The sequence below is a fragment of the Camelina sativa genome, chromosome 19 (genome assembly GCF_030686135.1).
Source record: "Camelina sativa cultivar CO46 ecotype springtype chromosome 19, ASM3068613v1".
Classification (NCBI taxonomy): domain Eukaryota; kingdom Viridiplantae; phylum Streptophyta; class Magnoliopsida; order Brassicales; family Brassicaceae; genus Camelina; species Camelina sativa.
The window spans coordinates 15,575,930-15,599,267 of record NC_141898.1 but is presented as its reverse complement, the minus strand read 5'-3'; the positions used below and the strand labels follow the sequence as shown (position 1 = coordinate 15,599,267).

General features: G+C 32.6%; 3 protein-coding genes and 3 pseudogenes across 4 annotated transcripts; 2 read left to right on the top strand and 4 right to left on the bottom strand.

Annotated features, from left to right (window-relative positions):
• Positions 1-3,724: 3,724 nt before the first annotated feature.
• On the bottom strand, positions 3,725-5,187 carry LOC104767905 (MATH domain and coiled-coil domain-containing protein At2g05410-like). Its single transcript, XM_010491869.2, has 4 exons — positions 5,081-5,187; positions 4,657-4,817; positions 4,322-4,545; positions 3,725-4,242 (listed from the first exon to the last, which is right to left on the bottom strand). Exons 1-4 carry the CDS (start codon positions 5,185-5,187, stop codon positions 3,856-3,858), a joined length of 879 nt encoding a protein of 292 aa, XP_010490171.1. The 3' UTR covers positions 3,725-3,855.
• A 1,287-nt stretch (positions 5,188-6,474) lies between these two features.
• LOC104767904 (MATH domain and coiled-coil domain-containing protein At1g31390-like) lies at positions 6,475-7,674 on the bottom strand (annotated as a pseudogene).
• A 3,853-nt stretch (positions 7,675-11,527) lies between these two features.
• On the top strand, positions 11,528-12,592 carry LOC104767903 (F-box/kelch-repeat protein At4g23580 pseudogene; annotated as a pseudogene).
• A 270-nt stretch (positions 12,593-12,862) lies between these two features.
• LOC104766544 (alpha-1,6-mannosyl-glycoprotein 2-beta-N-acetylglucosaminyltransferase) lies at positions 12,863-14,821 on the bottom strand. Its single transcript, XM_010490456.3, has one exon. The coding sequence runs from the start codon at positions 14,348-14,350 to the stop codon at positions 13,055-13,057; it is 1,296 nt and encodes a 431-aa protein (XP_010488758.1). The 5' UTR covers positions 14,351-14,821; the 3' UTR covers positions 12,863-13,054.
• Positions 14,822-17,703: 2,882 nt separating this feature from the next.
• SCRL15 (SCR-like 15) lies at positions 17,704-18,483 on the bottom strand. Its single transcript, XM_010491865.3, has 2 exons — positions 18,230-18,483; positions 17,704-18,064 (listed from the first exon to the last, which is right to left on the bottom strand). The coding sequence occupies exons 1-2, from the start codon at positions 18,294-18,296 to the stop codon at positions 17,853-17,855; spliced, it is 279 nt and encodes a 92-aa protein (XP_010490167.2). The 5' UTR covers positions 18,297-18,483; the 3' UTR covers positions 17,704-17,852.
• Positions 18,484-21,051: 2,568 nt separating this feature from the next.
• Positions 21,052-22,874, top strand: LOC104766543 (UDP-glycosyltransferase 71B1 pseudogene; annotated as a pseudogene). The gene has a single exon (XR_015591624.1). The product of XR_015591624.1 is annotated as a UDP-glycosyltransferase 71B1 pseudogene (transcript).
• Positions 22,875-23,338: the final 464 nt, after the last annotated feature.

Sequence of the window (23,338 nt, the reverse complement as noted above, 5' to 3'; positions counted from 1 at the left end):
TCGAATCTGATTTATTACAGGTTGAGACATAAGATTTTGATGATCTAATAATAGAAGCAGAAGTTGGATCAGATGCTGATGATAGGAATTCTGATATAATTAACTACTCACAAATCGGAATAATAGTTTTAAATTTTTTTTTTATGTCATTTGCAATCTTTTTATATATTTTTTTTGTATTTTTAGATTTTTTCCACTAAGATTGAAGCTATTTTCTTATTTAGTTTTGAATTTACATGTTTTTATTATAATCACAAAAGTGATAATAATTATGTCACAATATATAAGCAAACGAAAAGTAAGTAAAATAGTGACTAATTGTGATAAGTAATAAAAAGACATTTGTAACTAGAAGTGAGGTAATTTTAGTCACAAAAATCGTTATATTTAATTACCTTATTTGATCGCAAATCTATATTTATATTTGTAATTATATATTTTGTGACATAGTTATTTATTTGTAATTGTATATATTTTGACCAAAAACTAGTCACATTTTTTTGTTTCAATATTCACTTTTTTTTAGTAGCTTGGCTATAGTTAATTAAGACCGACTGCAATCAAAACATTTGTATCCATTCACGTCACTGAGTGTAGTTATGTAGCTAGCTACAGCCATCCTTGCAACTTCATTTGTGTGAATTTCTTAGCATTTTTGTCACTCTATACAAATTACTATTTGAGATTACGACAAGAGACAATGTGATTTTTTTTTTAAGAAACAGCTCGTTCCAATACACAGGTCCAATTTATAGGACAAGCGAGGTAAGGAACCGGTGGTGGCAATATATATATACGAACTCGAGTTATACTCGCCACACTACAATTTACATAGTTGCAGATTGCATGATATCGAGAGACTTATTAAAGTCCAAATGGACAAAAATGCATAAATTTAAATGAAACTCACAAAGTGAAGTGATAATCTCTTAAACAACGGAATCATAAGCAAGAGTTGGCAACCGGACCAAGTCCAAGAGACGATGAAATTTCAAAATCCGAAAAGAATAATAAACTAGTGATAAATAAAGTATCTCGCTAATCAAGTGAACCAATTTTGTTGCCGACAAGATCTATAAGTTTCACTGTCACGGCCCAAAGGCTTTTTCAGCATTTTCAGACGTGGCCAAGGAGGTTGCTTTTTCTCCTCTTGACACAGTTAAGTTTTTGTTATGTCCTTTCATGTTGATTGTAAAGATTATCTAGAAGGTTAGTTATATTACGATCTTAAGTATGAGTAATTAGGTGGGATAAGAACAACAAAAAATTCGAGACAACTTATGTAAAACTAAATTATGTGAGTTCTATAGCTTTTGGATAAATTTGCAATGGGTTTAAATGTTATGCCAATTGCAATTAAAAATTAGCTATATGAGTTATATTAACTGTTTTTTTCTGTAATTAATGGATCCCAAAATTTAGAATTTAAGGTTTTTGGTTCAGTTTTGTTACGACTTACGATGGCATGTTGGATAGTAGATGTTCCCATGGTTATTAATGTGTTTTGAACCGAATTAAAGTAACATGATACAGAAAAACAAAAATCACGCTTTCCCTTAAAATGATATGAAATAAATATAAAATTTTCATGTACGTGATTTCAAACGAACTATATTTTAACCGGCGGTACACTGGGGAACTATATTTTTAAAAGTAAAATAAAAATGTAATTTTCAATAGATTAACTATATATATGACAAATGTTTTGTAAATTTTAAATATATATCCCTTATATCTATATATTATTTAGGTTTAACGGTTTAAAAATTTAGGTTTACCGGTTTAAATTGTTAAATTCAGAAATAACATGTGGTATACCGTAGTACTGTTTGTTTATTTTACATAATCGTAATTTAATAAACTTAATTAGATATGCCTAATATTCAAATGTTGATGGTATTAACAAAATAATGAACTGATGATTTACTAACACCAAAACAAACAGATGTACGTAGGGAGGATAGAATGATCTCTTGGCATAGACCAGATGCGGGTTGGGTTAAGTTAAACATTGATGGTGCATTAAGAGGGAACCCGGGTTATGCGACAGCAAGAGGGGTCTTACAGGATCATGATGGTGTTTGGCGCGGGGGTTTTGCTTTTAACATCGGGATCTGTTCGGCGGTGTTAGCAGAATTGTGGGGCGTGTATTATGGACTTTGTATGGCTTGGGAATGTAATATGCGTTGTGTGGAGTTGGAGGTGGACTCAGAGATGGTTGTTAGTTTTCTCACGACAGGGATAAGTGATTCTCATCCCTTGTCCTTCCTAGTACGTTTGTGCTATGGCTTCATTTCTAGGGACTGGCTGGTCCGTATTACTCATATATATAGGGAAGCTAACCGTCTTGCGGACGGCTTAGCCAACTATGCCTTTTCTTTACCGTTGGGTTTTAAATTATTCGATGTTTGTCCGGATATTCTTAGCGGATGAGACTGGAACTGAGTATCCACGTCGTGTTCTGAGCTGCTAGCGGATGAGACTGGAACTGAGTATCCACGTCGTGTTCGAATGTAATTAGTTTCTTTTTTTAATAAATTATAGGAGACTTTGTCTCCTCTCTTCTACCAAAAAAAAAAAAAAAACAGTCAATGAAATAATTTTCAATTTATATTAATACCCAAACCCATCCCGCTAGATATCCAAACACAATTTTTTTTCTTTGCTTAAGTACAACATGCACGTTTTTCAAAATCCAAATAACCAAAAATACAAACAAAATATAGTACCAAAAATCTTGCTAATCAAGTATACATTATCTTCAAAATATCTTAATTTTAGAATTGTTTACATATGATTCAGAAATAAGTTATGAAATATGATAATTCTTTTTATTTTTCCTTTTTTTTTGCAGATAAAACGGACAAATATGTATTGATGTATTTGGGTTTTGCTCATACATTTTTGTTGTTAGCATTAAATATTGTAAAGATTTTAGGAAATATTTAGGAATTTTACAAAACAAATATTTAATAAGATATTGTAATTAATTGTTGATTGACTAAAGAAATATTTTAGGAATTTTTGTTATGCACAAAATCTTAGTTTTAAATTTTATTTTATAAATTAAAATTAAAAATATTTAATGCCAATGGCATGCTTGTAAATAAGTACCAACTTCAAGATTTATTTCATAAATGTCTCAAAAAATGTATATATAGATAGGACACATCATTATCAATTACCTAAATTCTTTTACAAGTATTGTAATTTGGCAATTTTTTCAAAAACAAATTGTGAAGGTTTTCTAAGATACTTTCAAGTATTAATTATGATTTATCCCTAAGAATCGTTCCTTACGTATCTATCATGCACTAGTAGTACCAAGAAATCCAGATGGCCCACCTATATATCCCTTGATTCATTATAGAACGTAACTTTAATGTAAATATTTGTTTCATATGAATTTTGTTTCAAACCATGCTAAAGAATTATGATACACAATACGGGTTGCAAATATCCTTGCATATTTAATAAGGTAAATTATGTAGAAAACGTATGTAAAAAATAACTAAAAATAAATCTTTGACTCATTTAATTGGGCAGTAACTTTAATTAAATACTTAAGTTACAAACTCAATTAGGTCTCAAATAAAGAGATTAATCATATATAACTCCATTCGTTTTGATTTTTATTTTTAGTGAAAAATTTGATTTCCCCTTGTACAAAAAAAAAAAAAAAAATTGATTTCCTTGTATTAGGTCTCCGATCCGTTACAAATAATTTAATTTCAAAAGAAACAACGATATTAAAAAAAGTATTTTTGAGCATCAAAACACAAGCAAAGAAATCAGAAATCTTAGCAGAACCTAAATCCAAGCGCACAAGAACTATCAAGTCATCAGACAACATTGTCATAGAGGAGCTCTTGCAGCTAACAACTCTTCCTTCTCCTTATCTATCTGAGCTTCTAGATCTAAGCACTTCTGCTTCAATGGCGTAAGCTGTTCGTTTATTTCTTGCAGCCGGGCCAAACAGGCCTCTTCTTTCTTCTTCTTTTCCTTTATTTCATCAAGTTTCTTCTCCAACCAATCTAACTTAAACCCTGCTTTTTTCAAATATGCCAGAGAAGCGCCTGCGTCAGAGAGATCTTCATTGGAGAGTTCTTGAGTAGATTGACACAGCGTTTCTGTTAAGCTCAGGAGGAAATTCATGTACGCAGTCTTCAGGTGTGGATTCTTTGGACGAAATTTGGATGCAAGATCTAGGTGTATTTCAAACAAACGCTTCACAGAGTCTACCTGCATGTGGAAAAGGTATATAAAAGTAAAACCACAGCATATCAAGACACTTACTGTTGTACTTTTCATAATTTGTTACCTGTGAAGGAAGAACATAAAACCCATTGACATCTATGGTTTCCATTACGGATGAAGATTCCTCTGATACATCTAATTTTCCAACAACTTCAAGAACCTCTATCTCGGCAACAACTGTGAGATCTCCTTTCACCAGAAATCCCTCTTTGGCATTAAGTTCGGTGAGGGAAATCATTTCTGGAAACCCCCAATCAGGAGCTTTATGTTCGAACCAGTGATGAGTCTCTACAAAATCAAAAACCATGTTTCATCACATTAATTACATTTCTGACTTAATGCTCACAACTCAACACAGAAGCACAAAAGTAACAACTAACAAGCATAGAGTCCAATAACCTCTTAGCCGGGAGAGTTTTTCTGAGTATTTATTTACTACAGTTAGAGAAAATTTAGCGTGTCTTCTCCATCCAATAGGCAAAGATTCTTTATCACGAACATTTAGATACAAAGAAAAATGATTAGCCCTCTTATTCCCTTTGGGAAAGGCCCAGAGACGCCTGCAAACGAAAACCAAACAAAAACAATCGGCTAAATATTATGGGGTTAATTATTGTGTAAATATCTAGACTAATGTTATATTTTCTTATCATATTGTATCTTGCCCATCAAGTCTAGAATATTCTCTTAGGGCTTCTATGTTTATGTATACATCTTTGTACAGATAAATGGATGAACAACTTTGTGGCCTCCAGCATTGTTAATAAACCTAAATTCTACGGCTGGCAGCAAACATTATTATAATAGTTGATTATCTTCTTACCATTTGCAGCCACCAGCAACGAAATTATCAGAATAAAGTGATTCGGATTGCAAAGAAGAGAAATTTTTAATCACCCAAGTAATCGTCGTATCAATTTTGACCTCCATTGATCTTTTGATGACTCCTAGCTGCTATACACAATTTTTGTAAATTGAAAAGTCAAACAAAACCAAAATATAGATTCCGCTATATATGGAACATATTCTAAACAGCTTTTGTTTTTCTTTACAAATCTACCACGTTAGAGAAACTGAACATAGTCAAGAAAATGGGAAAAAAAAAAAAAAAAAAAAAAACTAGAACGATTGAAAAAAATTTAACTCTCTCAGCGTGAGGTAGGAAGAAATAGACAGGGTTGGAGACGATGTACTAAAACAGTTTGGCCAAAGCTTAAACGGCTTCCAAGGTTGCAAAATAAAGATTAACTAAGGTTGCACTATTGAACAACATTCTAAGAAGATTTCTGTTCTTTACTAGTTTACTACGTTTGAGAAACCGAAGATAGTCAAGGAAGTAAAAAATACTTTATTTACCTCTTAGGGTGATGTCGAAGAAAGAGACAAGGATGATGAATTGAAATAGTTAAGCCACAACCTTAACGGCTTTCAAGTTTGGATTATGAATAGGAAGACTAGAGAATGCGAAACACTTCGGTTCCGATTACTTCTAGGGTTCTAGGGTTAATAAAAGATATGAAGTCTAAAAACGAATTTGCAAAAAAGGCATTTGTCTTGCCATAAATTATTTTTAAAACAGTAACATGCATTACCAAAATAACAAAAAAGACCCTATAGTTTAAGAACGTTTATATGATATGTTTTTCTTCATTCCCAAGAACAAGTGTTGTCATATGTGTTTAAAGTTAAAGAATTTTGTCTTCTCCAGTAATAAATGTAACATAGTGATACGATTCATCATCGTACTACTTAAAAGAAGAAGAAACAAGCTGATGAGGTGGAGCAGAGCAAAGAGTGAAGGAAAGACTCGGAAAGAGAGAGAGGCTTTGCCGTTGCAGAAAGAGTTTAAAAGAGCCTTGAAAGCTCATCTTCTGGATTATGCTTATTGTTGAAGATTGTGAATGAAGCGATGAGCTTCTAACCAAGCGATGTGCTTGTAGAGAGATCAATGTTGATCTATGTAATCGTTGCTTAGATCTATGTTGATCCGAGTGTATGATTCTTATCTTCTCTTTGTAAGTGTGAGCGTGTGTAATCAAAGCTATAGATATCTCAAAACTTAACACATAGCAAAACCTCAACAATCAAAACAAGTCTATTTGTCTCTTAATGTTTGAATGTTTCAAAACTAAGACAAAAAAAACAAAAAAAAAACCGACTTAGAATACCGATCACGATCAGATCCAAGTTCTTAAACTGCCTAGTCATTAAACATCATCATCTTAAGAACTCCACCAGAGCTTCCATCTCTGCACACTTCTCTTTCAAACCCTTCAATTCTTCCTTAATTTCTTGCAGCCTATTCTGACCAGCCTCTTTCAGTTTCTTCTCTAACCAGTCCAGTTTAAACCCCGCTTGTGTCACATATCGTAGCGTAGAATACGCGGAAAGATCAGCAGTGGATAGTTTCTCTGGAGATTGGCACAAAATCTCAGTCAGACCTAGTAGGACATTTATGTATGTTGTTCTCAGATGTGGGTTCTTTGGACGGAATCTTGATGCAATGTCTGGGTGGCTTTTAAACAAACTACCCACAGATTTTACCTGCAAGTCATATATGGATATAAAGTAAAAACATATATGCAGCTTGTATATGTATCAAAAAACTAAACTCTAGTTAGAGACTCTTAAGATTTGTACTTTTTTTTTTCCATGAAGTTAAAAATAAATATGTTAATATTACCAGAGGAGGAAGTACTTGAAATCCATTGACGTCTATAACAAATGAAGTTTCCTCTAACAAATCTGATTTGCCAATAACTTCAAGAACATCGACCTCGGCAACAACCTTGACTTCTCCATTCCCAAGAAACCCACCATTTTTGTCAAGAAGTTTGTCGGGGAAAGCATATCTGGGTACCCTAAGATGGGATCTTTTTGATCAAACAACATTTGTGCTTCTGTAAAATAATAGTAAAACATAGAACTCAAAGTCAAAACACATGAAAAGAATCTCGTAGCATCACATGTCCCATGACAAGTAAAATCATGAAATATGAACTTTCTATTTGTTAACTCTTAGAGTAGCTAGCGCAGTTATAATCACCATCCACTTTGGATAATTCATTAGAAAGTTGATTGACAACAACTAGGCGAAATTTGGCATGTCTTCTCCATCCAGAAGGCAAAGATTCAGAATCAGCAACTTCCAGAAATAGAGACAAATAGTTATTATATCCTTCTGTTCCCTTGGGATATACCCGAAGACGCCTGCAAGCAAAAACCCAAACCAAAGAAAGCAAAAGACAACGTAAACATTAGAAACCTTTTTATAAATATTGTTAAACAAACAAAAAAGGTTCTTGAGTACCATTTGCAGCCACCAACAACAAAATGATCAGAGTTAATTTTCTCAGATTGCAAAGAGGAGAAATTCTTAATCGTCCAAGTGATCTTCTTCTCATATGGCTTTTCCATTGAATGTTGACGAAGTCTCCTAAAAATTTAAACTACCTGAAAATGAAGAGAGATCTGGTTAAACCCTAGAATTTGAGTGGCACATAACCAGACTTTGGTTATCGAAAAAACAAAAAATTCACACTTTCAAGCAGCAAAACCAGAATACAAACTTATTTAAGATAACACTATGAACTCGAATCTTTCAAGAGTTCGAACTTTGAACAGCAAACAACAAAAAATGGTCAAGTAACCAAATAGGAGAAAACGTACAGACTCGAGTACAATATGCATCAAAATGGTCAAGTCTAAAGTATTTAGAGTTAATTTTTTACACTAACAGTGACTTAAATATTACTAGCAGTCTAGCACTAGAGGAATACAAATCGCTTCGGCTCCTCATAAGCTCATAGGTTGGTAATACGACTAGTTAATAATAGGGGCGGCCAATATATTGAACATTTTTATTCAAATTAATTTGAGTGACAACAATTGTAGAACGAACATTTAATTTCCATAAATTTTAAATACTGACGACCTTCACAATAACAAAAAAATACCATTCATTAACATATACTGAGCTCTTGTAAATATTTATATTTTCTCGAAAATGTATAAGATAATACAAATTTAGAAAATTGAAAGTTTAATTTTTATTTAATAGTATTTTTGAATAACTAAAATTTTAGTGACTTTTTAAAGAATATTATAGTATTTTTTTATTGAGCAAAGTTTAAAAATATGATATTTTCGAAAACTGTCCATATAAGAACGTAGTCATGATATTTACACGAAAAAGATAAGAAGAAAAGTTAGAGTTTATTTTTTTCTTGCCGGTATCAAGGAAAAAAATAAGTAAATATCCTTTCAAATTTATCTTCCTTTTGTTATATAATAGAATATTTGCATTTTAACACACTTTTCTATAAAAAAAATTGCATTCTAACACACTTTTAGACCACCACACATTTTTCTTATAGTGTTTTACTTTCTTACCCTCTAACTCTCTCTCCAAACACATTATTTCTCAACACACATCTTTCTTTTATTTTTTATTTTTTACTTTATTTTTTTTTCTTTTATCTTTCTTTCTCATCCTCTCTAACTCTCTCTCTATTTCCAAATAATTTTTATTTTATTTGTTTATCTTACTCCCTGTCTTTGATATATGTGTTTGAATAATCTTGAGTAGTGGATAACAATATATATATATATATATATTCCTTAGCCACATTTATATCTTTTTAAAATTTTGTATTTTGATATATTTATCATCTACAAAATCAAATCCAGATGCTTATATGTTTATGATTATTTAGTTTCATGTTCAATATATATAATATCATCCATCAAATCTTTTTCATATGTTATTGATTATCAGTTTTATGTTTTCTAGTAAAAAATCTTCAGATTTGACTACATTTGTTATAATTACTATGAAATTAAATTTATGATTATGGTTTATGATCTAAAATTTAGGATTTAGGGTTTAGGGTTTAGGGGTTAGAGTTTTAGGGTTTAGGGCTTAGAGATTTAGGGTTTAGAGTTTAGTATAGGATATAATGAACGGTTTCATGCTTAGGTTTTTAGGGGATATGATGAGGTTAAAATTGTTTGGTAGTTAACAATGACTAATTCACCAAAACACAAGTAGTTTTTAGTGGATGTGTATAATTTAGTGTTCATGTGGACTTGATTTTATGGACATGAAAGATTAAAATCGTTTGATAGTTTACCATGACTACTTTACTAAACCACAAGTTGTTTAACTAATTAGGTATTCATATGTTTTTTTTCTCTGGTCATCCAAAATAAGTATCCATCTATGCATGTTAACCATCCAAATAATAGCGAACAACATCAATGAATTTGGAAATTTATAAAGAATGTAATGCAAGAAGTCAAAAATTTGGCCTAATTTAAGGTTCAGGGTTTACAGGTTGGGGTAGGTCAATTTCATGTTTTATAGTAAAAGATCTTCATATTTGACTACATTTGTTAAAGTTTCTATGAAATTAAATTTATGATTATGGTTTATGATCTAAGGTTAAGATCTAAAGTTTAAGATTTAGGTGTTAGGGTTTAGGGTTTAGGGTTTAGGGTTTAGGGTTTAGGGTTTAGGGTTTAGGGTTTAGAGGTTTAGGATTTTGGGTTTAAGATAGGATATAATGAACGGTCTCATGCTTAGTTTTTTAGGAGATATGATGAGGTTAAAATTTCTATGAAATTAAATTTATGATTATGGTTTATGATCTAAGGTTAAGGTCTAAAGTTTAAGATTTAGGTGTTAGGGTTTAGGGTTTAGGGTTTAGGGTTTAGGGTTTACGATTTAGGGTTTAGGGTTTAGGGTTTAGAGGTTTAGGATTTTGGGTTTAAGATAGGATATAATGAACAGTCTCATGCTTAGTTTTTTAGGAGATATGATGAGGTTAAAATTGTTTGATAGTTAACAACGATTTTTCACCAATACACAAGTAGTTTTTAGTGGACGTGTATAACTCATCATCCATGTGGATTTGATTTTAGAATAAGTATCCACAAATAAGACATTAATATCCACAAATAAGTATCCACATAATAAGACATTTTTAGCATCCACGTAACAGTCAACATATATTCAACTATAATTGGATAATTAGGTATTCATATATTTTTCTCTGATCATCCATAAGTATTCATCTAGATATGTTAACCATCCACATAATAGCGAACAATTATTCAAATATAAATAGATAATGTATAACTAATCAGTATCCATAGAACCTCATCCACATGATGGCATCAAATTTTCATTATACAAACCTAGTTTTTAAGATACAAATACAATCTGCTCCATACAAATTAATGGACACCAATTTTGTAAAAAATGTTGTCCACATAAACAATACATAATGGACACCATTAGAGAAACATTCTTATTGGAAACAATGCATTAATAATGCATTATTATGTTAATTAGGCATTCTTATGTATCTACAAAAAAAATATCCACAAAAAAAATATTCACAAAAACGTATCCATACAAAAGTATCCACAAATAAGTATCCACATAATAATTTACAAATATTCAACTATAATTGGATAATATGTAATACAATTATTCATTTTTAAATATAGTAAAATGGATCTTAAAATGTAGAAAAAATAAAATTATAATGAATCATAAAAACAAAATTGAAAATATATGTCATAATAATTAAATAAAATGATTACAAAGAGAGAAAGAGATAAACAAGAAAAGAAAAAGATAAAGAAAAAAAGTGAAGAATAGAAAAAAGTGGACAATTCTAGTTAACACTTGGTTAGAGAGTTTTAATCTTTCTGTTTTTCCAAGTGTTTCTACACAAAAACCAGTGATATAATTCTCAAATCCTTCTTTATCAATTAAGAACAACATCAATGAATTTGGAAATTTATAAAAAATCTAATACAAGGAGTCAAAATTTCTTCAGTTTCATGTTTATTAGTAAAATACCTTCAGACTTGGCTGCATTTGTTAAAATTGCTATGAAATTAAATTTATGATTATGGTTTATGATCTAAAATTTAGGATATAGAGAATAATAATAAAAAAAAATATGCAATGAAAAAGAGAGAAGGAAAATAAGAGAAAAAACAAAAAATGAAGAGAGAGAAAAATGAGAAATGAGATAAAAATATTTGTATTTTTTTGTTGCTTTTAGTAAGAGTATAATAGTCATAAAATTAATAAATAGTAGAAAATATGATGCAAAAAGTGCTCTAATAGCAAAAAGTGTGTCAAGTGAAAGAAGTTTTAGATAAAGTGTGCTCTCCAAATAAAACTGCAACCATAAAACCCTTAGTGAGTAAAAGGCGATGCACAACCATGAATAGAGAAGAGTCAATGACGTTGATGATGCTTCCTAATGATTTGATATTAAACTGCATAGCCCGTGTTCCGAGATTATACTACCACACTCTCTCCTTAGTTTCCAGTAGATTCCGCTCCCTCCTTGCTTCAACTGAGCTTTACCAAACACGAATCCTCTTAGGCTGCACAGAGAGTTGTCTCTACGTGTGCTTAAGATTCCATACGAGCAAACAACAACGATGGTTCAGTCTCTGCGGGAGACCAAATAGCTCCAAGAATGTTTTGGTCCCAATTACATCTCCCAATTCTCCTTCTACGTACCAGTCAGATAACGCAAGGGTTGGTTCTGATATCTATGCCATTGGTGGATTCACAAAGGATAACAATGCATCTTCTAGAGTCATGGTCATGGACTGTCGTTCCCACACATGGCGTGAGGCCCCAAGCATGCGGGTGGCACGAGAGTCCCCTTCTGTTTGCGTCCTTGATGGAAAAATATATGTGACCGGAGGCTGCAAAAATCTCGATGCAACTAACTGGATGGAGGTATTCGATACGATGCATCAAACTTGGGAGTTTGAGTCGTCAAGTCCTGGCCAGAAAATACGTAGCGGTATTAGGTATCAAAGCGTAGGGTATGATGGAAGTGTCTACGTGAAGTGTATTGAGAGACTTGTTGTGACTTACAAGCTGAATAAAGGTAGATGGAGAGCCGGAGGCTAAGCTATGAGGAGGGGATGGTTTTGCCCAACATCTTATTGTGTGATAGAGAACGTGTTATATAGTTGTAGTCATGGGATGATCAAATGGTACGACCCGGAAGAAAACTGTTGGACCTATTTAAAGGGTTCGAAAGGTTTGGAAAAACTGTTTAGGTTGTGGGATGACCGTTATGCTGTTGCCAGAGTCACGGATTATGGTGTAAAGTTGGCGGTTTTGTGGGAAGAGAATGTGTCTAGTCACAACAAATTGGTTTGGTGTGCGGTAATTGCTCTTGACAGACACCAAGAGGATATTTGGGGGACGCTTGAGTGGTGTGACATTGTGTATACAATCACTGGGCCATATAAATATGATTTAGCGCATATTGTTTCTGTTACACTTTGACGAAATATGTCATACTCATGTGAACATTGAACCAGTTGCTATTATTTTTAGTTTTTATATTATTTTTTAGTGAAATTTTCATTCCAGTTGCTATTTGTTTTGCCTTTGGTTGATGAATTTGAAAAATGTAAGAAAATAACCATAACACTCTCTGAGTAGTTTCATCATATGCTTTCCCAAATCAATACCCTACTTGAACAGATTGGTGGAGCATATCTTAAGACTGCGTAAATCCCTATCATCTGGTGACGGACGAGTTCCAAAAGTAGCTTAGGTAAATAAAGCGGCAGAAGCTCGTATGGAAAGTGAAATACTTAAGGTGATACAAACAAGACATAACAATCAAAAAATACAACGCCAAACCTGAGGCCAATATCGATTCACAAAGCACATAAGAAAGAAACCCCTCAAAAAAAAGTTACTGATTATATTACCAAATTTACTTAGAAGTCTCTAAAGGCTTCATGGAGATTCACTGCTGCTGCTGGAACGATACATAGCGGCAAAATCCAAACATAAATGTCGGTCCCTTTCATCTCCCCAACCTCCCCAACCTTTGAAACCAGCTTTATAACCCGGTTGATGCTTATACACCCGAACTCCCCATTCTTCTTTTATGTTTACAACTTTATCTGTTTCCTTAACTTCAATGTTTACCACCCCATTATCGATGCAGTCACCCTGATCTCCTTTACCTTGATGCAACCCACATTTTCCAAAGTGGACAGCACTGGTCCTAGGTCCTCGCAACGTGTAAACAGGGGAACCAAACGAGGGGAAAACAGTTGCCCACATCGTTATATCCCAATTGTAATCATCAAAGTAACAAAACTCTCTTGCCTTCTGGTGTATATTCTCCCACACACTTCTATTAAAAGAATAACCAACATTACCCATTCTCTCTGCAACCAAACTTTCAAGCCCTTCTCCTCTTGACTTCACATCAGAAGGTGCTAAATTAGCAGCAAAGCAGTCAGGACATTTAGCAGGTTTCAGCCTCGTGAGAGTCTGTATGTTACGGTAGGCATTAGGAAAAAGAAAATGATCTTCCTCAATGAAAAGGATATGACCCTCATGGCTTTTAGTCTCCTCCAACCCATCCCAAACCGTGTTCATCATCCACCACCAGTGATGCTTCAAAGACACGATCTTTGGAGACCGGTGATTCCCATACTGATCAGGATTGCCATCACAATGTGTCTTCACCTCATCACCCTTGTTTATACAGTCATTTGGGGTCACACTGGGGAAACTATTTCGATATATATGAGGCGAATACGGCGAAAATATCTGTTTCACCTGACAAAACTTAATACCTTCCACAATCTTATTCATCTCTTCAAAGTAACCATCATGGCTAACAATCAACAACGTCTCACTAATTCCTTTAACCTTTGACAAACTTTCCACAGTTACTCGAAAGTACTGAGCCCGATTGTGCACATACAAGACAATAACCACACGGTCTTTCGCCAAATCCGGATACAGATCCATATTCCTCGGCGTAAAATGGTTCCTTCTATGCAACCTAAGAGACATTCCATTACCTCTTGCTACTTCTAGTAACGAAGCATTAAGCTTACCTTCCAAATCTTTGTCCACATCATCCAAATCATCATGGTCAATGGGAGTCCTATTCAAAGCAGTTCGTGGTACAGACACAAACATCAAAACTACAGAGACTGTAACTGCAAATAGAATCCCTAAACGACACAAACCCGTATCTTTCAGTTTCTGCTTCTTCCAAAGATTTGCCATCAGAACAACTACTAAAAATAACTGAACCAAACTCTCAAATTCTATACTAAACAACTTAAACTCTAAAACCCACTTACGCTCTGCAAAAAAGGTGCTTCCTTTACAATCTTCAAGTCTGCTGCAACAAGGATTGAAACCAAACCAAAAAAAAAAAACACACCAGCAACAACAAAGATAAAAGACTCGAGCTTTGACTTCAGATCGTCAATACTAATTACAGATTCAACAAAAGAGTAGATTTTTAAAAAGAAATCACGAAATGGGTACTCGGAAAGACACGAGATTTAATCAGGAAAGGCAAAGAAATTTCGGAGTCATTGAGGAATCTCGAAGCAAGGTGCCAAGTCTTGCGTGACTTTGGGTTTCGCAATTTTTTCCCAAGTCACCGAGTCAATTGTCACTTAAATTTACTATTCTGCCATCCAATTCTTGACTGCTGTGTTTTTTTTATCCCCCTTAAAACGAAAAAACTAGACAAATAAAAATGAAATCCTAAATAAAATAAATTATTTGCTTCAATTACAAACTTTTTTTCTTTAAGAAAACTCAAATTACAAATTTTACAATCAAATTTGTTTGAGAGTAAAAGTAGTTAGTTAGCATGTAGCATCATTCATGATGTATCCTTGATTATGAGGAGACTTATTTTTAAATAAAATATCTTACTTCATTTACACACATAATCAATCTATTGTAATAGAAAAAATTATTTTTAAGATTTACATATAGATTAAGAAAACAATTAATGTTCAGTCATAAATGTATTTTTATTTATAAAAACATAGTATATCTCATAACTATTAACCAACAATAGTTCATCAAAATTTTAAATTCTCAATTAATGAATCTTGAAATCTACAATTTTATAGCATTAATTAATAAAAAACTACGAAAAACAATTTTTGTGATACAAGAAAAATTCCTAAAACCATAATTTCGTTTTAATTATAAAATCTAAATCTTAACCACTTTATTTGTAAATCCAAACCGACATATAATTTGTTTTAATTGTGAAATCTAAACCCTAATCACTTTATTTATGTACTCAAACCGACACATAATTTTGTTCTAATTGTAAAATATAAACCAAGCCAATATTTAACTTTCCTTAATTAAAGGTATACATCATTTATTTACTTAATTTTTTTGCTTTTTAATTTAATTTTGATTTATTTTTTAAATGAAATAATGTATAGAAAATTCTGATTGGTTGAAAAAAATAAGGTGAATAAAGGAGTGAACCTTAGGGGTGAACCTAAGTATTTTTTATTTCCATATATAATAAAGGACTACTATAGAAAAGTTCAACCAATCATAAACAATATTGCATAATACTATAAAGTATCAAACTAATCTAAAAGTTGCACAAAAACTTGAAAACATTCTACATTATGAAACAATTTTTTTTAAAACAACATATATTATGAAACGGAGGGAGACTGGTCAATTTGCAAATCGGGGTATCACAATTCACCCCATTAACCGATCTCAACATCCTATTTGCGCACCAAGACCGTCACCCCCAACGATATGAGTCCACTCGACTCCACACTCGTCTGGGTTCGGCTCTGATACCACTTGTAACGCCCCGACCACCACCTCTTAGTGAGCCCTATGTCTAATCTCAGTTCATGGGCCCACCTTCTTTAATGGACCTCACGTTCTCTCACTAGGCCCGTGAGCCCATCCATATCCGGTTCGCTACGTCCGGAAGGTTTTAAAGACTTGTTTACTGTTCCTACAAATCACCACATGATATTTCCCTACGTTTTATCCTCATTCGCACAGTTCCGAAAATCACTTTCCGGAAGGTCACCCATCCTAACACTACTCCAGCTTAAGCACGATTAACTTTGGAGTTCTCTCAAGACTCTTCACCAAAAAGATAAGTGCATTTTGGTGACATAAATGAAATCAATTCTTTTTAAACCTTTCCACAAACCGAAGTGTCACATATTCAAACATAAATACAAAAACAAATTCTAAAATCAAGTTTTATTGAATTAGTAATTTTTAAACAGACTTCTAAATGCACTTTTTGGAAGAAAAAAAATTAAGCATTAGAGTTAATAACTTTGAAATAGTTTAGATGATTTTTGTAGTTAGAAAGACAAAAATCTAATTTGCATGCTTTTAGATAGGATTAGTTTGGGCCTTTGGGGTGATTTTTACAGGAAATCATATCTTCCTTAATTCACTCAAATCAAATCATCTAAAGACTCGTCAAAACTCGAATCATTTAAAATATCTGGTTGGTGGTGTTCACTATTATCTTTTCTACTAGTTGTTTCTAAATTGTAAGTGGAGGTTATTAGTTTGAGATTTGAATAGATTTTTAAAGATTTTAAATGTTGTGTAGAATCTGTTGTTATTAGATCAAGATTTTGTTAAACTCTGTTAAAGTTTAGTGTTATTAGTTTGTAATTTGTAAAAAGTCATTTAAAATATTAACAAATTTGGGTTATTGGATTCAGACTTTTATAAAGTCATTAAAAGTTTTTTTGTTATTCAATTAAAACAAAAGAATCTAGCATTGTTAATGAATTCAATTATTATGTTATTGGTTTATGATTTCAGATATTTTCTTTACCAAATAAAGTCATGGAAAGTCATGGAAAATATTTCAAAAATAAAGGGATTGTTTGGAGCACTTTTAGAAAATTAATCAACAAAAATCTCTAAGCAATCTTTAAAAATCTTTCACTTATTCACTTTTAATAATTTTGTTGAACTCTTAAAAAATCTTTATAAATTAAAATTCAATAACAGCCCCTAAATTTCTTTCCAAACTATATATTATTTAATTTATTTGAAGTAATTCACAGTGACTTGTTATTGAAATAATGTCTTATAAAAGTTATATCAAATATTACGTTATCTAATCCCCTATATAACAAAACGGAAGTACACAACATTGTTTTGTAGACTATATAATTTTAATAAGTTGGTTACAAATAGGTTATAGATTAAGTTTTATAGTATTTGTATAGTCTGGATTTATTGTTTCCAAAAATCTTAAAGAGAATATTTTAAAGAATCATTTGATATCATATAACTTACCATATTAATTTCTTTTATTAAATTATTCATCAAATAAAATCTTTTGATATCTAACTTAACATATTAAATTGTTAATTATTATTTTACTCATTTTTATATATGAGTCTATTTTATGAAACAAATAAATTATCATATTATTTATTATAATAAAAAAATAGTTTTATTTCCGGATATACTATAAGTTGAATTTTTAAAAACAAAGATAAATGATTCAATCTATAAAATATTCAAGTTTTATTAATATTATTCTTTAAAAATAATATCTATTGAATTAAAAAATTTACTAAGTAACGGGTCAAAATTTGAATATTTAAATTCAATTTCATACTTTTTTGTTGAGTTTTATAATTTTATATAATATAATAAACTTTAAAATATTATAATCTCGGGTTATTTTTTTATGCATGTCAGCACAACACAAACCAATTTGTAAGTTTATCACTCAATTATGAATTTTCTGTTGGATATACGGTGGCACACAAGGAAGACGATGTAAACATGTACACAAAATTCCTGGCTTCGCGTCACGACAATCACAACGAGGAAATTCATATATATGCCCTTTAATAAGGTGCTCTATGCACGTCTTGTTTCCATCAGCACCACATTTATCATCGAACCATTCGATAATTTCACACTGCACCGCTTCAATCTCTATAATTTATATAAATCACAAAGATTGTTAAAATTATATTAAAAATTTTCTTTTATCGTAACAACTTTTGCTATATTAAATTTTATTATCAAGAAAAATTAAAAGAATTCGGTTGTTTTTATACGAGTAAAAAGTTATATCAAAAGGAAAATAAAATTTATTACCTTTGACATGACTTATGACAAGGAAAAGGAAAATACAAGAAACCACAAACAAACTAGCAAATCTCATGATTCAACAAACTGATAAATAAAATTTGCAAAAACTTGCGTTTTCTTTAACTTTCTTTAATCTTGTAAAGAAAATATATATTTTTTTAAACCAAAATAATTAAAGAAGAAGATCTATGGTGAAAATATTTTTTTAAAAAAACAATGAGATAGAGAGCTTCATGGCTCTTTTACTATTCAATTTCTTAGCTTAATGGCTTTTTATTTATTTCCTTTGAACTAGCTTGTTAGGGATATCTTAAGATTTTAGGCAAATAAATATATCAATATATATTTTTGGTCAAATATAAGATATCTATATATGATAATAAATCTCCTTACTTAAGGCAAACAATTAGTTAAATCACAAACAATTGATTTTTAGTTTTTACCAAGATATCTTCAATCAAAACAACAAGAATCACTCTAACCTTTCTCACATAAATATTTAAGTGTCCGCTTTCAAAAGCCTATGCAAACAGTTTCAACATAGCACATTCGTACTTGTTCATATTTCTTTCCTTTGGTCAAAAAAAAAAACAGTTCATAATTCTTTCCCTTTTTTGTCGTCGTTTGTTCATAATTCATTTGGCCAATTTTACTAAACATGATAGCTTTTTAAGGATATTAAGGAGGATTCTTGCAAAAATCAGAATTCAACTAAAACTACCAACCGGCCTACCAAAACGCTAGAACTCCCATCTTATGTGCATCAATCTTAAGGAGGCAAGCTAGAGCTCATGATGAAACAATTACTGAAAAGCGTAATGACTCGAAAAAAAGGAAAAAAAAACTAACCGAGATTCACAACAAAGTGGATGAAGTTCATAAGGAGGTCAACGGAAAGATTGAGAGCTCGTCTTCTCAAGTCAAGTCCCTAGCTAGTTCCTCAGAATACTCAAACCACGTCATATCTCAAGAGAACGATAGACAATCTTCAAGGTAAACCAAAACAAACCTTTCCTATTGTCTTTACCAAGGTGGTTTTTGGAAAACTTCTTGGAATCATTAATTTAACCCCAAAAAAAAAACTATGAAACTTTAAAAGCACAATTTTTTTTAATTTCTTTTTGTCAACAAAAGCACAACATTTTAGGACTCTCTTTACTTTATCTCCTTTATTCTCTATTTTTCACTTACATATTTTTTACGATTTTTGAAAATACTATTATTCATAACTAGGAAAGCGACATGTGCGTTGCCGCACGGGAAGGTGAAATCCTAAATTAAAATTTAACATTTGTAATCCACCCTAAATTCTTTTTTTTCTCAATCAATTTGATCATTTTCACTTCTTGCTATATATTGCTTTCTGTTGATTAAAAAGCTAAAGATTCATTTCAATTTTATTATATTTTATGTAGTCACACACAAAAGTGAGCCTTTTTTAGAGCTTGATTTACTAAGAACATTACTTTTAACCATATATAAAATTCACTTATGCTTGTGGATGTTTTTTCTCTCACTTTCAGATATGTACAAAACTAATGAAACCGAGTTTTATATGACCGACCAATCAAAACCTAATTGGTTAGTATAAAGTAACTCACATTCTTCAGCTACAACTTTTAGAGATATGTATTTGGCTATAATGCTTTCCACAGTTATTGGCATGTTGGTCTCACGTTTTCCCTCGAAAGACCCCCTTCTTTCCTTCCTTTTAATGGGATCTTGATTGCCCTATTTTTTACTAACACATTTGATACATGGATTTGTAATTTTTGCTTCAAATCACATGTTCCTCTTTAATAAAGAAAAAAAAAATCAAAATGTAACAGACTAAAAATGTATATAGACAAAAACTTGTACACTCATCAGCTATTCAATTAAAGCAATTTAATTAAACTACAAAAGTTCAGAAAATTAATAAAATATAGAACAGAGGATTTTATGTTGGTCTCCCCCAATCTATCCCATTCCACATTGTCGGCTGCTCTCCTTCCAGGCTGCATCCCCCTCTATTTGTAGCGTGCATGTTGGTAGGGGGCCTAGGGGCGGAAGTTGTAATGCTTCTATTCTTTGCCTTGAAGGGGGAAGGCTTCCGGCTGAATGCAAGAAAAAACGATTTAGAGAGGTAGAAAGACAAAGAATTTGTCTCTTATGGAAATACTGATAAAAAAAAAACGAGAAACAAAATAATCTGAATACCTTCGTAGATGAAATTTCAAAAAAAAGAGTTGAGAAAAGAGAATTATCAAAAAAAAAAAAAAAAAAAAGAGAAAAGAGGAAATCAAACAGATGTCACAATGGATGAAATAGGTGTCTTTGAAATTTTTTTAAAAATGAGAAAAGAGGCAATTAAACGAAGCAAAAGACACAACATATCTTTCAATAAATTAATTACTTTAATTTTTTTTACACTATCGGTCCTTGTAGAATAGGGGAATGATGAACCTCCCGAAAACAATGGCAAGAATGTAGCACCTTGACGTATCAAAGGAATGATGGATCAGCCAAAAGTTTTTTCAACGCAAGGAACGGTTCTTGAATTGTAGGCAACTTGACACGACTTTGTAGGCAACATATTGTAAATAATGGTCTTCTTGTGAGTTGTGATCTGATCCTTCGCAGTACTTTCCTTGTACATACTAATGCATCACAACCCCCACATCTTATTAATTGATTTTGTTTGTTTGTTTTTTTTTTATGATTTAGGTTGTTTAATTACCTACATTAAATTAAACCATTTTCATTAATAAACGTTTAAGATTTTTTTTGAATTTTTTACAATATAACGTAAAAATGGTGGTATATTTACATAATCTATCAAATATTTGAATTTATCATCACAATAATTTATTATTGCATAAACGTAAAAAAACAAAAATACAAGAATATTTTGTTAACTTGGGTTTGGGGCTCATAACCTAATTGCTATAGGGCCTTGTTATGATATAAAGCACATGGGATGTTACTATATTCACAGACAGGTTAAATACATACAACACATGCACTTTTATCATTACATTGTATTTTAATCTTTACTCTTTACGATCAATTCTAGAAGTCCAAAACCAAAGTGTGGACGTCATGAAAATTGAGCTTGTCTTCATACCATCTCCGGGCGTCGGCCATATCCGATCAACAACGGCGTTAGCGAAGCTTCTCGTAGACAACGACGACCGCCTCTCTGTCACTCTAATCGTCATCCCTTCACAATTCTCTGACCACGCTTCTTCCTCCGTCTACACTAAGTCCGAAGACCGTCTCCGCTACTGCCTCCTCCCCGCCGTTGATCAAGATCCGAACCAAACATACATATCTTACATCGAGAGCAAGAAACCATATGTAAGAGCCGCCGTGTCCGAACTCGCCACGGACGTTTCCACACGTTCAGACTCGCGGCTCGCTGGGATTGTAGTGGACATGTTCTGCACGTCGATGTTAGACGTCGCCGACGAGCTTAACCTCCCGACTTATATCGTCTACACGTCGAACGCTTCATATCTCGGGCTACAGTTCCATGTTCAATCTCTTTACGAAGACAACAAACTCGACGTAAGTGAGCTTAGAGACTCTGACGTAAAGTTTGACGTTCCAACTCTGACTCGACAGTTTCCGGCGAACTGTTTGCCTTCAGTGATGCTAACCAAGAAATGGTTTCCTTACGTTTTGGGTCGAGCTACAAGTTTTAGAAAGACGAAGGGTATTTTGGTGAACTCAGTGGCTGAGTTGGAACCTAAGGCGGTGAAGTTTTTTTCCGGCGGGGATGGGAATACAAATATTCCTCCGGTGTACACGGTTGGACCCATTATGGACTTCATAACCAACGGCGAAGATGAGAAGAGAAGTGAGATTTTACGTTGGCTAAGAGAGCAACCGACAAAATCTGTAGTGTTCCTCTGCTTCGGGAGCATGGGAGGTTTCACTGACGAACAAACACGAAAAATAGCTGTGGCGCTAGAGCGGAGCGGCCATAGGTTCTTGTGGTCGCTCCGTCGTGCTTCTCCCGTGGTGGAAGACATGATTGGTTCTCCTCCCGGAGAAGTCACGAACTTAGAGGAGGTTCTTCCAAAAGGTTTCTTGGATCGGACGGTGGACACTGGAAAGATCATAAGCTGGGCACCACAAGTAGCTGTGCTGGAGAGTCCTGCGATAGGAGCGTTCGTAACACATTGTGGATGGAACTCGATTCTTGAGAGTCTATGGTTCGGTGTTCCCATGGCGGCGTGGCCTATCTTTGGGGAACAACAGTTTAACGCGTTTCATATGGTGGTGGAGCTTGGTTTAGCGGCGGAGGTGAAGAAAGAGTATCGGAGAGATTTTCTGGTGGGGGAGCCGGAGATTGTGACGGCTGAGGAGATTGAGAGAGGGATCAAGTGTGCGATGGAGCAGGATAGCAAGATGAAGAAGATGGTGACTGAGATGAAGGATAAACTCCACGTGGCGTTGCTGGACGGTGGATCTTCGAACTGTGCTCTAAAGAAGTTTGTTCAAGACGTGGTCGATAATGTTCCATAGGAATGTGGTCCGATAAAAAGTCTTACGATGAAATAATTAAAAAACCACAAAAATGACATATATATGTAAAGTGAAAGAACAATAAATCCAGTTTATGTCCTATTTATCTTTTATATTTATAATCTACAAAGATTAATCACACCAATGTGCATGAAAATATCTGGATGTATCAAACTGTACGTAATTTCATCATGATCTAATAACACTATAGCAGTAGTGATTTATTGAGAGATTGAACTTCAATCTTTCATTACACGATTTTGTGTCATAACTTGTTTCAAAATCTAAAGGATTTGAAGGATTGTGTTCACGACTTGAAAAGTGCTTTAGTTGGGTACTAAATCTTGAACCCACAAATTAAAACAACAACAACAACATGACTTTCTAGCTTTTATTAGAAATAATAATGAGATAATTGGCAAAAACATACATTTTTTAAACTTAATTTGAAAACCATACATTCACTATTTACAGTTAGAAAAATCCATCTAGACCACTATTCAGTTATTTCTATAGTCATTTTTTGCCATTCAAAATCCTATTTAATTATATTTCATGTCATTACTTATCTTTTTTTTTTTTTTGTCAACCATTGGGCCACAA

What these genes read in the sequence shown, in the direction of transcription:
- LOC104767905 (XM_010491869.2), bottom strand. Translation starts at nt 5,187, where the DNA reads ATGGAGGTCAAAATTGATACGACGATTACTTGGGTGATTAAAAATTTC. An exon ending in GTTGCTGGTGGCTGCAAATG is followed by an intron (nt 4,818 to 5,080) that starts GTAAGAAGATAA and finishes TTTCGTTTGCAG; the next exon opens with GCGTCTCTGGGCCTTTCCCA. An exon ending in TTTATGTTCTTCCTTCACAG is followed by an intron (nt 4,243 to 4,321) that starts GTAACAAATTAT and finishes TTCCACATGCAG; the next exon opens with GTAGACTCTGTGAAGCGTTT.
- LOC104766544 (XM_010490456.3), bottom strand. Translation starts at nt 14,350, where the DNA reads ATGGCAAATCTTTGGAAGAAGCAGAAACTGAAAGATACGGGTTTGTGT.
- SCRL15 (XM_010491865.3), bottom strand. Translation starts at nt 18,296, where the DNA reads ATGAGATTTGCTAGTTTGTTTGTGGTTTCTTGTATTTTCCTTTTCCTT. An exon ending in TGTCATAAGTCATGTCAAAG is followed by an intron (nt 18,065 to 18,229) that starts GTAATAAATTTT and finishes TATAAATTATAG; the next exon opens with AGATTGAAGCGGTGCAGTGT.